At 53.8% G+C, this 16219-nt stretch overlaps 1 protein-coding gene across 3 annotated transcripts in view; it reads right to left on the bottom strand.

Annotated features, from left to right (window-relative positions):
- Positions 1 to 16219, bottom strand: part of Ephb2 (EPH receptor B2) — a 142078-nt gene that overhangs the window by 113857 nt on the left and 12002 nt on the right. For 2 of the 3 annotated variants that reach the window (XM_013519671.1, XM_005394747.2), the window contains 2 exons: positions 3602 to 3666; positions 146 to 830 (listed from right to left, as the gene is read on the bottom strand). In XM_013519671.1, coding sequence (XP_013375125.1) covers positions 146 to 830; positions 3602 to 3658 — 742 coding nt within the window. In that variant the 5' untranslated portion in view covers positions 3659 to 3666. Of the gene's footprint in view, positions 1 to 145; positions 831 to 3601; positions 3667 to 9424; positions 9495 to 16219 lie in introns of those variants that run through there. The other variant, XM_005394748.2, reaches the window with a different exon arrangement.

The following is a 16219-nucleotide window of genomic DNA, read 5'->3' as shown; positions in this document are numbered from 1 at the left end:
AGGTTGGGAAACTGCCTCAGACAGCCTCAGGGTTGGTCCTGAGCCTCTCCCCTTGCCAGCCTTAGCCCCGGCTGCCAGGCCCAAACCTTCCACCAATGCCAACTCCATGCATTTGCAGGGGCACCTGCCCTGCCGTGGCCCTTACCTCGGCAGACAGTGCCGTTCTCCACAGCCTCGAAGCCCGCCTTGCACATGCAGCGCCCGATGGGCACCAGCCACTCGCCGTCCCCATTACAGTACAGCTTGATGGGCACATCCACCTCTTCAGCGTTGGCGATGCAGCTGCCCCTGGCGGCTACCAGCGATGTGCTCTCAGCCCCCGACAGCGTCTCCTGGAAGATGGCACCATTCTGGATGACGCGGGGACACTTGCGATAGAAGACACGCACAGCAATGAGGGACATACAGCCACCATAGTCCTGGAAGGCCAGGTAGAAGCCACTGCGGGACACAGGCCCAAAGCTCCGCACCTCAGTGTTGATCTTCATGACCCGGCCGCCCAGGTCAACTTGAGAGAAGCTCTCATCAGCTGCGATAGTGTCCACCTTCACCCACGGATTCTCCATCCAGGTGGGGAAGGTCTTGGTGGCCGAGTCATAGTCAGCCTCGTAGTAGTAGAGGTTGAAGGTCTCCTTGCAGGAGCCGGGCACACTGGGGATGCTGCTGCAGTCACGCACTGAGAACTTCATCTCCACGTGGATGCGGTGGGCACCGCGACGCCGGATGAACTTGGTCCGTAACCAGTTGTTCTGGCTTGACTCAAACACGTTGCACACCTGGTATGTGCGAATCGTGTTCATGTTCTCGTCATAGCCGCTCACTTCTTCCCACTGTGGGTGAAACACCAGTGAGGTCGGGGGAGGCGGAGGGTCAGCCCTAGGAAACACCCTGTCTCATGGGGAGACGCAGACTGTCTTTGTGACCCTCCAGTCTGATGACGGAGTTGTGAAAGAATTCCCGATCTGATGGGGCAGACATGACTTTGACTTCAAGGAATCCCCCAGTCTGTAGAAGTGACACACTACCAATCCGATGGGAAGGACACATGCCCTGCTCTTGGTATTCCCCTGGTAGATGTGGCTCCCACTGTGAGGGGTCCCCTAATCTATAAAGGAGACACAGACTCTGAGCTTAGGAAGCTTCCACCTGCAGGAGGAAATGGGAGGTCCCTGACCTAGGGAGCTCCTTCTGATGAAGGTAGATGGTTCTGTGCCTGGGGGCTACCAGTCTGATAGGGTAAGACAGAACTCCTGCCCTCTAGCAGCTCCCTGTCTGATCCAGGAGGTACTGTCCTCGCCCTTGGGGACTCTGAGTATGATAGAAAAAGACAGTTCTCACTCCCGTTGACCTCCTAGTATGATAGGAAAGTCAGGGCATTTCTCTGGGGCTTTCAGCTGCTAAGATTCCTGAGAGCTGGCTGACCTCTAGTTCATAGAGGGAGCCTGCCTGCCTTCCCCTCTTGCCAGAAAAGAGGCTCCAGCACCCATGGGATCTCAGCCTGAGCATCAAAAATCTGACTGAGAACCAGAGAGCCTCCGTGCTGCAGAGGGCTGGGCCACTTGACAGGAAGTTGGGAAGGGCACAGTGCCCACGGCCCTGCACACAGACACACACAAGGGCCTGGCACATTTGGCCCCCTTGGTCTGGTCTCCCTAGTGGGCCAGATAGCGTGCTGAGGGGAGCTCCCCATCCTCTCCTTCTCTCGGGTCCCTCGTGACATGGGGCTGGCTTCACCTGGATAGACGGAAAAGGGCCCCAGCAGCACAGCCTCCCCTCTCATCAGGATCCTGGGGCTGGGTACCCTCATAGTGTCATTTCTTTGTCATGACATGCACATATGGCATCACTGCCCCATTATTCGGCAGAGAGAGCAGAAGAGGGCAAGTGAGGCCACCCGACTGACCCCAGGTCAGACGAACCCAGAGCCAGCCATGTGCTTGCCTGTGCGGTCTCAGAACACAGCGCTGCTAACTAACGTGATGCATAACCTTGGGTCAGTCCCTCAGCCTCTCTGGGCTACCATCTCCTTCACTGCCAAATGGGACTATGAGACTGGCGGATGTTAGGAGAGGTGCCACCCACCAGTGGGTGTTCTTTGTCCCTTTGCCGCTCAGATTCCCTGGGCCAAGTCTGCCCGGGGAATGGTCAGATGCGACAAGGGGTGACTCTGGGAGGGGAGGCCAAGCTGGGGCTTGCTAGCCCAGCCACTCCAGCAGTGGCCACTCTGAAGCTCTCTACATTGCATTTAATCGTTTTTTTTTTTTTTTTTGGTGGCACCATGTGACAAAGTCAGCCCCTTGTTACAACCGCTGCTCTTCTTCAGAACTTAATTAGAGCACTTAATTAGAGCACTCTGCCTTTCTCCCCTCTCTCTAATTAACATGCGGAGGCCCTGCAGCCCAAACACCCCAAATAATTGCGTCCGGGGGCCCTGAAGCCCAGCCTGGCCTCATTACTGGCAGGGTGGGGCTGTGGGCCCAGCCGCCTTTGCAGATGGAAAATTGGTGACAAGAAAGAGCCACAGAAAGAGGCCTGACCCTGGGGCCCTGCCTATTGAGAGCACAGGCCTGGAGGGGGGGTGCAGCTCCCAGGGGCTGCAGCTGAGTCTCAGTGGAGATGAGGTGGGGGGAAGGGAGGAATGGGTCGTGGAGTTCAGCGCCTTCCCCAGAGACTGGAAGTATTAAAATCCATGACAGTGATGATGATGATGGTGATAATCGTCATAGCTATTAATACTCTACTGGGGGCCAGCCTTAGATACTTCGCAAGTAACCTCACAATGGCCCTTTGAGGAAGTCAGCTTTACCATTTCATAGACAAGGAAGTCAAAGCTCAGAAAGATTGAGCAACTGGCTCCATACCACACAGCTCATGGGGGGCAGAGGGACAGCATTTTTGGAATGTTTGATCCTACATCCTCTCTGCAACTGGTAGGCAGAAAGGAATCTTCACAGATGTGGGCTCAGAGGACCCAAATGGGAACCTAGAAAAGGGGCAGAGAGGACTTGCTCACAACCCTGGATACAAACTTGAGCCCCAGCTGGGGTGCATTTCAGTGGTAGGGTATGTGTTCTGTATGCATGGGGCCCTGGGTTCAATCCCCAGCACCAAATCAAGAAAAAAATAACTAAAAACCCCACCCAAAACACAAAATCAAAAACAAACCTCAGCCCCTTCACTTATTAGTTGTAGGGTCCTGGGCAGGTAGCTAAGCCTCCCTGAGCTCCAGTTTCCTCGCCAGTAAAAGAGAGGTAATTCTCCCTGTGGTCCCGACTGGAGATGATGTGTATAAAAGGTGCTTGATACAGCGAATGACATAGAATGGGTATTCAGGAAGTGACAGTTCACTTTCCTCATCTGAAATAGGGGCTGATCTAGCACCTACTTCTTGGCCTTGCCTTGAGGATTCCATGGGATAAAGGCTAAAAGCATCCAGCAGGTTGCCATGGTAACGGGTGCTCCATCAATGATAGGGGATTGGGAGGTGGGACTCTGAGTGCTGAAGGGGAGAGAGGGACTGCAGTGCGAGGGGCTTTCAGGCCCTGCAGCAGATGCCCAGGCATCCTGGGGGCCAAGTGAGGTTTGGGGACCACCAACTCACCCCTGATGGGGGATGCACCATCCAGCCCAGCTCAGCCGTCGCGGTAGTGGAGTCCATCAGCGTTTCTGCAGGGAGAGCAAAGAGTCACCACTTTGCCTTCCCAGTGCTGTCAGTCACTCTGTCCTGACCTTAAGATCCCTCCCCTTGAGGTCTTTCCCTTACAGACCCCTGCCTACCTCCACTGCTCCAATCATCCAACTCTAATCCTCCAGACCACACTCCCTTGGATCCTGCCTCTTAACTCCATAATCCCACCCACTCTTAGAGCCCAGCCAATCATCTTACTCTACTTTTCAAGGTTCTGCCCTTCTAGTCCCAATTCCAGGACCTCTGTCCATGGTCAGCAGCACCCCCCCTCCCTGCCATCAGCCAATCATGTCTCACATTCCTCTCCTTTTCCTGTCGGGTAGGCTCTTAACCTGGGTGTTCTAGATGGGTTCCTGAGGATCCATCACCAAACATTAAACATATACCTTACATTTTGGGTATCTGTTCACTTTTCAGCTTGTGTCAAGTTCTCAAAAACTGGAATAGGAGCCTTAGAGGGGTCTCTATTCCACCCCACTGAGCACCATCAGGTACCCTGCCCTGCCTCTCTGGCCTCACATTCTGTAACCTTCCTCCCTTTCCTCTATCACCTCCTGTCCCATCCCTCCATCCCTGAGAGGTAAGGGGGCCAGTTATCACCTGATGCTGGGGCTGCAGGAGACTCAGAATCAGCTTCTGAACTAGCAGCTGGAGGGAAGGGGTCACACAGCCTGGGGTGAAGGGGGTCTCCTTCAGGAGACCTAGAGATCCCTACCTCACCCTAGCTCAGGCTCAGGACCCCTCCCTTTTACCTTTTCTCTGCCTAAAGGGCTTCCAAACACTTTTTTGAACTGAACTGCAATGCACTGAACAGATTTAAATAGACCCCCTTCAAGCACTCACTCAACAAATAGATCCCGATGCTCATTCTGTACTAGGCAACGTGCTGGGTACCTCGAGCAGGAAAACAGCAAATGGCAAAAGCCTTCACTCACACCATGATAGTAGAGATGATGTGGGAATAGAAATGGCTATGACAGAGTAGGTGGAGGAACTTAAAAGGTCACAGGGGCATCATGCATGGCACTTAGCTCAGTGAGGATAGGAGGTAGCCTTGCTCCAATTCTGTACCTGGCGCAGACATCACTAATCAATCCCCACATGCTGTGGCCATACAGAGCTTCACAGCATGGCACTCCAGGAAGCCAACACTGACTACTTGAGTTGTAGCCCAACCGCCTGTTTCTGCAGAATGAGTAGCTGGTGCACAGGGAGGTATGGGGAGAACCTCCACAAGGCCACAGGGGAGTTAGTGGCAGCGTGGACGTACAGGTGTCCTGTCACCCTATACATTTCTAGAATGTTGAAATAATGAGTTTGATGGTCCAGGCCGGATGCATCAGGGCCAGAAGACAGGGGCAGAGTGCCCAGTCTCCAGCAGTCGAGCAAATCCAAATGGGAGGTAATGAGGGTGTGACCTACAACCAGGGCGGTGGGGATGAAGGGCAGGGGGAGAGGAAGCATTTGGCTAGAGGTGACCCCAGTTAGACCCCTGAGCTGACGGGAGAGGATGCAGAAGCGTCCCCTTGATCGCCTGTGGCTTGTGTTTGTGGTCACTGTGTCCCTTTACACTGGGGGCCGGTGCAGGGAGGGGGGCAGCCGGAGGACGCCAGGGACGGTGGAGCCAGTGCCAAGGGCATCTTTTTGATGGCAAATTGGAGGGAAGTTCTATTGTGCAGCTTTGGAGCTGAAGAAAGGGCTCCTTTTCACACTCTGAAGGCTACAGATTTTTCTTCCTGGAGAGAACAAGGGCTGAACTTTTCACCTGTTTTCTCTCATCGGCCTCAGCCCGAGACGCGCCAAGCCGGGCTCTCTGCCTGCGCCTGAGGAACAGCTGCTGGGAGTTGTGCAGACAAGGGAAAGGAGAGACCGCCCAGGACCAAAAGGGGTCGGGTGGGGGCGACAAGCCTGCCAAGCAGGTGGCCCCACCCCTTGGCTGGATTCCTGGGCTGACCCAGAGGACAAGGGCTGGAACGTTCTATATTCCAGAGAAGGAGGGGCTGGGAACCCATGTCTTCATCGTACGGATGGAAACTCAGGCTCAGGGAGTGCAAATGACTTGCCAAAAGGCAAGAGGCTCGCAAGTTCAAGCCCAGCCCGGGCTACTGAATAACTTAGTGAGGCCCTATGGCAAAATATAAACAGGACTGGGAGGTAGGTCAGTGTGAAGGACCTGGGTTCAAATCCCAGGCTCCTCAAAAAGCCAGGTAGGGGGTACACCGCCCCCTTTCCTGCTCCCACAGAACATGCTAGGTGGGAACTGGTAAGGACCGGAAATAACCAGTTGCCTGGTTCTCCCACAGGAGGCATCCCTTTACGTCCCTCTACACTCTGCATCCCACATCCCTCTACACTCTGAGAGACCTTGATTCTCTTACATGCCTGGTAACCTTGGGCTTTTTAAAATTTCCAGAGCATGATGCATTTCAGGCAAGAAGTTTACCACTGAGCTACACCTCTAGTCTCAACTTTGGCCCTTTCTAAGCCTCAGTTTCCTTACCTGGAAGATGGCCAAAATACCTCCTGAGTGTGAATGTACAGTCTAACCAGGAGGAGAAGAGGATCAGCGTGGGCCCTCGTACCGCACAGACCCTCAGGAAGTACCAGCTATTATTTTTAGCTGGAGTGCAGCACCTTTTGGCCCACCCAGTTCTCGCACACATGCCACTTCCTGTGGGCTCATTAGGTGGGCCCTGAAAGTGAAGGTGGGTCCAAGAGGCTCCAGTTTAATCTGGCTGGCTCCCCACAGCCCCCAGACCGCACTTGCCAACATCTGACAAACATCAGCTTCTCTCTGGATGGCCACAGCCTCTGAAGAGCCCCTCCTGTTCACTTGATGCCATTTCCCTGAGATGCCCTGCATTTCCTCTTGTGCCTCTCAAACCAGGCACAAAAGTCCCTGTTCCTAGGGGAATCTGGAGTTGGTCGTTTTTACCACAGGAACCTAGATAGGTTCGGGAAGCCAAGCCCCATTTCTATTACCAGCACTTCTACCTCCACATCAAACCCCAGATATTTCTCCTCTAATCTGCAAATCTACAAAGGTTGAGAGCTCATATCTATTAAGACCCTTGAATACCCACACAACAATGCCAGGAGGTACTTAATATACTCCCATTTCACAGATGGGAAAACAGAGGCTTCCAAAAGCTCAGGAACTTTCCCAAGCTGCTCTCCCCGTGCACAGACCACTGTCTCTCATACCCACATCTCACACGTACTGTTCCTTCTCACCCTCTGCCCTCCACGCCTCCTTTGCCTGCCCCTGTGCTCCTCATCTGTGAAGTCCCAACTCAGGTCACCTCTCCCAGGAAGTCCTCCAGCACCCACTCTGCCGCCTGCAGCCACTGGTGTTTCAAGGGGCCCCAGAACTTGCAGGTGTCCTTGGTGGTGACTGTCCTTGTTTGCTTTTCCTCTTCCCATGGTCTCTGTGCCCCTGGAGGGTAGGTACTGGGGTGTCCAGGACTCTCACCCCCACCTATGGGCTTGAACACACCCTGGAGTCCTGCTCCATCGGGGCAGCCCGGGCTGGAGCTATTCATGTAGACAACATGACCTCTGCCTGCCCACTCACACCTGTGCTATGATTTAGTTACTATTTTCCTTTCGACTCTTTTTTTTTCCTTAAGTGCATTTTAAAGAGAAAAAAAGTAAGCATTATTATAAATGGAAAACCAATATCACTTGACATAAAAAGAAGGAAAACAAACATAAGACTATTACAATTAGAAACATTCATCTGCGTGCTACCTGATATCATTTTGCTTCCCACGCTTCGGGGGCCACTGAGCTCCACTAGCTGCCTCTGAAGTGCTGGAAATGTCCCCATCCCCATCCCCACTGTGACAATGACAATCCCTCACGCAGGGAAGCTGCTGTCACTGTACACAGATAATTAATCACCCTCTGGATGTGACAAAGACCACAATGGGGATGTGTGGAGCGCACGGTGGGCTATGTGCAGGAGGACAGGGAGAGGATGCCGAACGTAGCGATGGCTTCCTGGAGGAAGTGGTGCTGGGGTGGAGGCTGGAAGAGTGTGCGCTGGTGGTAGGCAGAGGGCACAGCCGGGCAAAGGTGAGAAGGGCAGCAAGAGTGTGGCTCATGGGAATTAGGATGGAGCAAAGGGCGGGGCACGCAGCTGTGAGAGCTGAGCTGAGTCTAGGGGGCTGTGGAGTCCTGCTCCTATTCAAGGGCATCGACTCCCTGAAGCTCAGAGTGCCCACCTAAAAAAACCCAATGGACAGATGAAGAAAGTGAGGCTGCACAGATTCTTAGCATCCAGATAAAAGCTAGAACCAGGGTCCTCGGCCCAGAGCCAGTTGGGGCCTGGGAGCAGCTCTGGCTGTAACTCCACAGTGCCCTAAACCCTCTCCCTCTTGGAGCCTGCACAGAAGAAAGCAATCAGGAGGCCCTGATTGCACAGGCTGGGAGGCCCCGTCAGCCCCTCCAGCTACGTGTGAATGAGCAGTGTACATTTCAGAAATATTTGAGCTAAAAAGGGAGACACACTGAAGTCGTTAGTGTTAGGCGAAACAGGAGGTGGCTGTGGGGGCCCCTGCTCTCAGGCTGGGGTGAACGGTTGTCCCTGCTCCCTAGGCCATCCCTGGCCAGCTCTATCCAGGGCTATGCTTCCCTAGGGCCACAAATGGTATTTGTCTGTGCTCTAAGTACATGAGCATTCCAAAGACGTGAGGAGGGGTCTTTTGTTAATCACCTATTGTGTGCCAAGGACTGCAGGACATGCTGAATACTGCTATGGACTCAGAACAGCTAAAGGGATCTGTGCTGCTATGTACCCCATTTTACAGATGTGGAAACTGAAACCGGGAAGAGGAAGGAACCTGTGCCAGGGCACACAGGCAGGGCCAGAAATAGACATCAGTTTCTACATCTGTGTTATTTTTATGATGCTATGGCCATAGCATTAAAAAATAGACAACACAAAACAAGAATACTATCACTGTGTGTGTGTGTATATATATACACATGGGTTATGTGTATGTTGTCTCTGTCTCTCTGTCTCTCTGGCTGAGTCTGTGTGAGGGCAGGAGGGAAAGGAGAGAAGGCAGGAGAGGCCTGGCATGTAGATTCTCCAGCCTAGAGCCTTGGTTCTGCTATTTTCTAGTGTGTGACTGCAGGCAAGCCTGTTTTCCACTCTGGGCCTCAGTTTCTGCATCTGCAAAAAGGGTCCTTATGAGAACTAAGCGCCCCCATGTGGGTGAGTCTTGTTGGTCTGATGTCTCCCACGGCCCTCGTTCTAGGTGAAGTCTGTGCCTGCCTGCTCACACTGCATGTTTGATATGGAGAACAGACCTGGCTGAGTCCACACAGCCGACCTGCACATGGCAGTAGGGTGAGATGCTAAAGCCCGGGTCTGCTCACGTCCTAACTTATCCTAAGGCCTTCAGAGCGTTACTGGCTGCAGGATGGAGACCTAGCTCCCTTGACAGTGTTTTTAGAAGTTTTGCAAACCTACAGCCTGAGGGTCCAGCTGATCTAAACTTCCTTCTGCTTGCAGAAGGCGCTGTACTTCCTTGGGCCACGGTGACTTGACACTTCCAGAACGCTCTCCCTGGAATGCTTGGCCCTTCTTGCTTCATTAGCTTGGCTAACGTCTCTTCCAAACCCGAGTTCAAAGGCTCCTCCCTTCTTCCTGGCAGCCGTCCTCGACTTCTCCCCCACTGGCTGAACTAAGTAATGAAGTCACGGCCGTTCAGTGAACACCTACTCCACCTTGTGTGTGCCTGGCGCTGAGGATGCAGGAACAGGTCAGCGGTTCCTTTCCTTGAGGAGCTCCCAGACTTGAGCTAGACAGGGAGAGAGGGCTGGTTTGGGCCGGAAGCAGGATATGCAGGAGTCCAGGGCATGGGAAAGGCGGCTCAGAGGAGGAGAGAGGGAAAGGGCTCAGCTCAGAGCAGTCACAGCAACATCAAAGGCACAGAGGCACGAACACCAAAACGGGGCAGAGAACACTAAATCTGAGGACAGCTCTCTGCGCTCTGGGCTACACGCCCCCTGCAGGGGGAACAAAACCCTTCCTGGAAAGTGATAGTAGTGCAGGAAGGGCCCAAAGGTGAAGGACCTCAAATGAACGTGCAGCTAAGGAGGTTGGATCTGGTCCTACAGGTAGGCGGGAACTATGGAGGGTTCTTCAAGAGGGCAATGACACGGTCTGCACCCAGACTGGCCAGCAGCCCACAGCCCAGGCGGCACATCAGCCTGGCATGGGACCCAAGTGGCAGATGCTGCTCTGGACCCTGGCCAGCAGCTCCTGTTATATCCTGTCTGGGCTGCTGGGGCTGAGGTAACCCAAACCCAGGCCTGGATGTGATCCGTGGCTTGGTGGCCTGGGACCTGACCTGGGTTATCAGCGCCTGGGAGCCGCAGCACATTTTCCGTGGTCCAGTGAGAAATTCCAGGCAGAAGCAACAGGCGGGATCCAGGAGGTAAAGTGCAAAGCAGTGGGTGAGCTTGGAAAATTCGCTTCATTTTGCAAAGCCTCAGTTTCCCCATTTGTAAAGCGAGGACATCAAAATCTTTGCTCCATGCCTGCCCACCCCCCAGCACTGGTCTAAAGACCCAGGGAGGCATTGGGTGCAAAGGGACCTTACATCATGCAAAGGACCAGGCCACACAAAAGCTAGCTCCATGGCAGCTGCCTGTGGGCAGGGGCTCCCTTCATCAGTACTGTTTCACTGACAGCCTAGAGCAAACTTATGTGGAAACTGAGGCAAACAGAGATCAAGGACTCTTGCAAAGCCACATGGCCAGTAAGGGACATGCAGAAGCCACCAGGCTAGATTTGTCTCATGAAAGGGAGAACAAAATTACTCCTTTCATCTGCCAATGCCTTCGGTGTCAGGCCCTGATAAATACTCCACACACCCTGGAAAGCTGGTGCTGTTACCCCACTGTACAGAAGAGGAGAGTAAGCCCAGAGTAGCTCAGAGATCTTGCCAAAGCCACATAGCAGAAAGAAACATAGCTGGGATTTGAGCCCTGGCTTCTCAAGGCCTCTCCTCGGAAGACATCAGACTCACTGGCTCAAAGCAAGGCGAGCAGGGGTGGCAATGCCCGAGGAGCTGCGGGCCAGCTCCAGGAAGGTTGTGGATTTTCTGAAGTGAAGTCCACCACAGGCAGCACGTGGTTTTTCTGGCTCAGCCCCTGGTTGGCGAGAGGGGACCCTGCTAATGTAAAATCCTTCTGCCCCAGGACCTGCAGCTCTACGCTCCTCCTCTCCTCCTGCCGCTCTCGGAGGCACTCCTCTGCCTCGGTTGCCTGCCTGGAGCCTGCTTGTGTTTTTTCAGGCTCGGTGGAGGAGTCCCTGTGACGCCGGCTCCTCCGCTGTGTCCCCGCCTGCCCGCCGCTGGCCTGGGCATCTGCCAGTGCCGGCCGCCCGGGCTGAAACCCAATCCTCCGGGCCAGCCAGGCTGCTGGCTAACAGCGGGCCGCATTGTGCAGCCGGGGCTTCGAGGGAGCTTGGATTCGCTGCTTGGGGACCCACTTAACCTCCACAAAGGACAGGATGATGGATGGGGGTCTGGGACGAGGTTGCTGGGGGATGGGGTGGGCAGTAAACGAACACCGGGACGCACTGGGGAGGGAGGAAGGGAGGCAGGGACAGGAAGCTCTGGACACACTAAGAGCTCCTTTAGTTCTCATGACAACCCCGAGGGAAGCCTTTGCCAGTTCCACTTTACACAAATGGAAACGGAAGCTCAGAGAGGTTAGGCGACTTGGCCAAGGTCACACAGTAAGTCAGAACCCAGACCTATAGCCGTCCTCGAGCCTTTCCGACACATCAGGCTGCCCTCGTGGCCAGCATTTGCCCAGTGATTTTTAATGTGCAAAGCCCTTTTATTTAAACAAATCTACATTTTCCCCATTTACCAAGTAGGTAATAAAAATATAATCACAGCAGCTGGCATTACTGAGCACCTCCTGTGTGCCTGGTACTATGCCGAGTACCGCACTACACGGTCCCATGATATCCTAACGTGACCTGCCGAGGAAGGAACACTTGTCGAGGTCATTTTGAGGAAAGGAGACGAAGGCAACACCTGAGTCTCTTACCAAGATGTGGCAGAGCCAGGCCTATTTCAAATCTCCCCTCTGCCCACTGGACAGAGCCCCGTTTGCAGAAAGCTCCTGAGGCCCTTGTTCCTTCTCTCTGCGATGTCCTCACCCTTTAATAAAGACCCACCTCAGATAGCACCTGCTCTGAGAAACCTTCCCCGGTGACCCAGGAAGCAGGGCTCCCGTACTCAGGCGCATTTCCCATCAATGTCACCCCACCTGCAACTTTCTGTCCCTCACCAGGCTCTGATCTGGTCGGTAAGCACCGTGCAGGCAGGGTAGAGTCCGGCGGCTGTGGCCGGCAGTCTCACTTGCTGAAATGACCCGAGTCTGACTGTTCATCCAGGCTGAACCAGACAGCCATGCATGACCCGCTAACACCCCGGGTCTGCTGTCCCGACATTTCCTCCGGAAGATGTGGTGGCTGGTGTCACAATGGCCCCTGACACACACTCTACACAGCTGTACCCTAGCATCTTTGGAGGATCGGTGCCAGGACTCTTGTGGATACCCGAAGCCCCAAATGCTCAAGTCCTTCATATAAAATGGCACAGGATCTGCATGGAACCTACAAAATCCTCCTTTACACTTTAAACCATCTCTAGAATACTTCCAATACCCAATATGGCCTAAATGTTACACAAATAATTGTTATGCTGAATTGCTTGGGAAATAATGATGAGGGGAAAGAAGTCTGTATGTGTTTGATCCAGATGCAATATTTTAAAAAAATATTAAAAAAAATTTGAGCCTCAGTTGGTTGCATCCACAGAAGGGGAACCTGTGGATACACAGGGTCAACTGTATGTCATTTAACATTTATTTTGTGCCCATCTCTGTGCTGTGGTGTCACCTACACGATCTATTTTGAAGCTCACAATGCTAGATGAGGGAGAATTATTATCATCCCCATCCCCATTTATCTATCCATCCACCCAGCCACCCTCTCGCTTGCCTCATCCGTCCATCATTCCACCCAGGCACTTATCCACCCATTTTTAGCATCCTGTGAATATACCCATTCATCATCCACACATCTGCATACTGTGCCGACCTCCCTTCCTTTCCTCCCCTACTTCATACAGATGGCGGGGAGGGCAAAGAAGCTTCAGAGAGGTTATGCAACCTGCCCACCATCACCCAGGTAGCCGGCAGTGGGCCTGGCCAGTGAGCCAGGTACTCTGAACCACTGTTCTCTGCGGCCTCGTGATTGTCTCACTTTATCTTTAACCATCCTATTATATGCAAGTCTGATCTTATAAGTCACCCCAAATCCTCCAGGATGTGAGTGGAGTATAAATTACAAATCAATAAGACACAGGCCACTGTAAGTCCAGGCTGGGTCTGTCAGGTTGGAGTCAATTAGTGGGCCTGCCGCAGGACCTGCTGGGACTGGATCTATTTGCCTAATTGGCACTGGTTTCCCCCAGTGAAGGACAATTAACTCAAATCCCAGAACCCAGACCACCCCTCTACTTCTGGGCAAGGTGTCAGGCATTTAGCCACATGGAATTTTACTGTTCATTCATCCACTCATTGACCCCTACACCCACTCGTCCATCTATCATTCTAACCACCCAGTCCTTGCAATTGTCCATAAATTATCCTGACATCCACTCACCAGCCCACTACCTATTTACCCACCCTCACATGCATCTATTCCTGTATCCATCCATCTATCCTTCTCTCCACCCCCTATTCACTTACCCAACAATGCGCCCACCCATTCTCATAGCCATCCATCCACTGAACCACTCGGCCCCAGCCACCATGTATGAAATTATTCCACCGTGTTGCCACCCACCTACTCCTCTGATGTCACCCATTTACCCACCTACCCATATGTTCTGCATCCCACTTGGGTATCCATCCCTCCCTCCCTCTCTCCCTGCCTCCACCCACTGAGCCAACTTCTCTTCCTCCTTTCTCTCTTTTTCCATTCCTGTCACTCACACATCTACACATATGCTCTCCACTCCTCCCATCTGGCGAGCCTGCACTTGTTGAATACTCACCTACTGCGTGCCAGGCCCATGCTAACTAAGTAATCAGACATTAGCTGATTTGGAGCAAATGCTAAGTTCTTCGTGGTCCCAACTGAAGTTCCCAAGGGCTTTCCAAGCTCCACAACTGCCCTTGGATGTGGCCCCTTGTGCAGGCTGGTATCCCAGGTCCTGTCCTGTGCCTCTGGATCTGGCTTCCCTCTGCCTCCATATAGCCCTTTTCCTGGGGTCCCCATGATCACATTAGGCTTGCACACAGCTCACACCATCTTAGGCATGGCCCACAGAGGGGCAGTGAAGGTGAGTCCAGAGTCAGCTGCAGCCCCACCGGGGCCCTTGTTCCGGAGACTGCAAGGGGGATCCCCAGGTTCACCAAACATCCTCCTCCAGCAGAAGAGGAACCCTAACCCTGCCTAGGGGTCAGAGGAGACCTTCCACATGAGTGACACCTTGCCTGAACCCCAACTTTTGTGTAGGAGACAGCCATCCAAAAGGAAGGCAGAAAACGGGAAGAGCTGTGCTGCAGGCAGAGGGTGAGCTTGTGCAAAGGCTGGGAGGGAGATGAGCAAGTCCCCACTGCGGAGCCACACCAGGGAGAAGGCAGTCCTTGGAGAAAGAGCTTGGGATGCTAGAGCCTTCGTTGCCGGGCTGAAGGGTGGAATGGCGCCCCAGGGGCAGAAGGGATCCAGAGAGCGGGTGGCCTGACTCAGCGGGCCCTGAATGCTCTTGTGTAATGGATCCATTTCATAGAGGAGGAAACTGCATCCTAGGGATCAGAGAAGTGCAGAGGGCTTCCCCAAGCCACACAGCTGGCCACACGGAAGCTCCACCCCAAGTCTGGCAGCTCCAGATTGCTCCCCTTTTCTGAGAGTGACTGCCACAGCAGAGATGTTTCCAGAATGTCTGAATTACTCCCCTGCAGGCCCACTTCACTGGCTGTGGGGTACGGTGACAGAACACTCCAGGGCACCATCTCTGCGCGGCATGACTCCGGGCTCCGCTGCCAACTGCACTGGCATCTTGGGCTGCGGAGCAGCCACGGCTCTGCAGGGGCATTTTCTTGCATGCCAACGTTTCTCAGGAGAGTTCCTCAGTAATTTCCCACCATCATCTTTACAAACAGAGCCTCTGTGTCTTCATCATCAGTTACTATTCTCTCCCCACCAACCTGATACCCAAGAGGCAATGCCAGGCACAGAGCCCGGCTCTAGGGCTTCTCGGCAAGAGCTGGTGAGGCTGGGGACACACGGCTGGGCATGGATGGGCTGATGGGGGCAGGAAAGGCCTGAGAAAGGGCAGGGATCAAAAGGTATGGGTCCTTTGGGGGACACAAGGCACTGGGGGAGGGCGCTGCAAGCCAGCTGTAGGGAGAAGCGGAGCAGCCAGGAGGTGAGAGGAAACTATGGCCTTCACATCCCCTTGGCAACATCTCATCACGGCTACCATTTACTGAGCACTTACTATCCGCCAGGCAGGATGCCACTCAGATAACATCCAGAGTTGCACCCGAGTGCATCTAAGGATTCCCCAAACCCTTCAAGGGACATAAGATCGTCTCTGTGTCACAGATAAGCAAATCAGCTCAGTGAGGACAAATTAGAGATTCCTGGAAATTGGTGAGGAAGGATTTTGATTTCTGGGCTATGTTAACCGAAGTCCTTTCACCATCCCAGGGAGGCTTTTGGGCATCTAGAGTCTCAGGTGAGGGCTGAAGCAGATGGTGGGCTCAGGCAGCTAGGGCGTCTATGCCCAAGCATGGCAGTTCTGAGGTGGGGAGCAGGCATGGTCCGATCCAGTGGCATGAGGTGGCCTGATAGCCAGCCTGGTGCCCTTCCCGCCACAACCTGTGGAGGCCTATGCAGTCCAGTGTCTGCAGGATATCAGAGGCATGCGAGGAGCTGTGACCACAGGTGATGGGCTTTTCTGGCTGCTGGTGGGGCATCAATGGAGCTACAGCACAGGAGGCTTCCTGCCTGCACTGGGGACTCATTCTTCGAAGTCAGGGTAGACTTCCTGGGGGAGGTCGAGCAGCTCTGGGAGCCCCGCTCCCTCACTCATGATGTTATAGGTCACAGGGCCAGCGCTGCCCCGGAAATACAACCAGGCGCCAGACGTGCACCTTCCTCACAGCCCCGAGATGACCAAGAGCAGGTGGCCCTCAAAGCCTTCAGTGGGCTGGCCCGAGCGCCTGATCTCATGGCACCTCCCTCCACACCACGACTCAGTGTCCCCACTCTGAACCCCTGCTGTCTCCCTGCCTGGATTTTGCCCTAGGTTGTGCCCCTGCCTGGAAAGCTGGGCATGGTGGGCAGGCCCACGAGAGCCAAAGCCTTGAGGAGGTCTGCACCAGGCCATGTCCTCATTTTGCCTCCTTGTGTCTCCCTAGGCTGTTTCCCCTGTCAGAATGTCCACCTTTCTCATCTGGAAAACTCCTACTTATCCTGAAGAA

Source organism: Chinchilla lanigera, unplaced genomic scaffold (genome assembly GCF_000276665.1).
Source record: "Chinchilla lanigera isolate Chin_1 unplaced genomic scaffold, ChiLan1.0 scaffold00051, whole genome shotgun sequence".
Taxonomy (NCBI): domain Eukaryota; kingdom Metazoa; phylum Chordata; class Mammalia; order Rodentia; family Chinchillidae; genus Chinchilla; species Chinchilla lanigera.
This window is presented reverse-complemented; position numbering and strand designations above follow the sequence as displayed.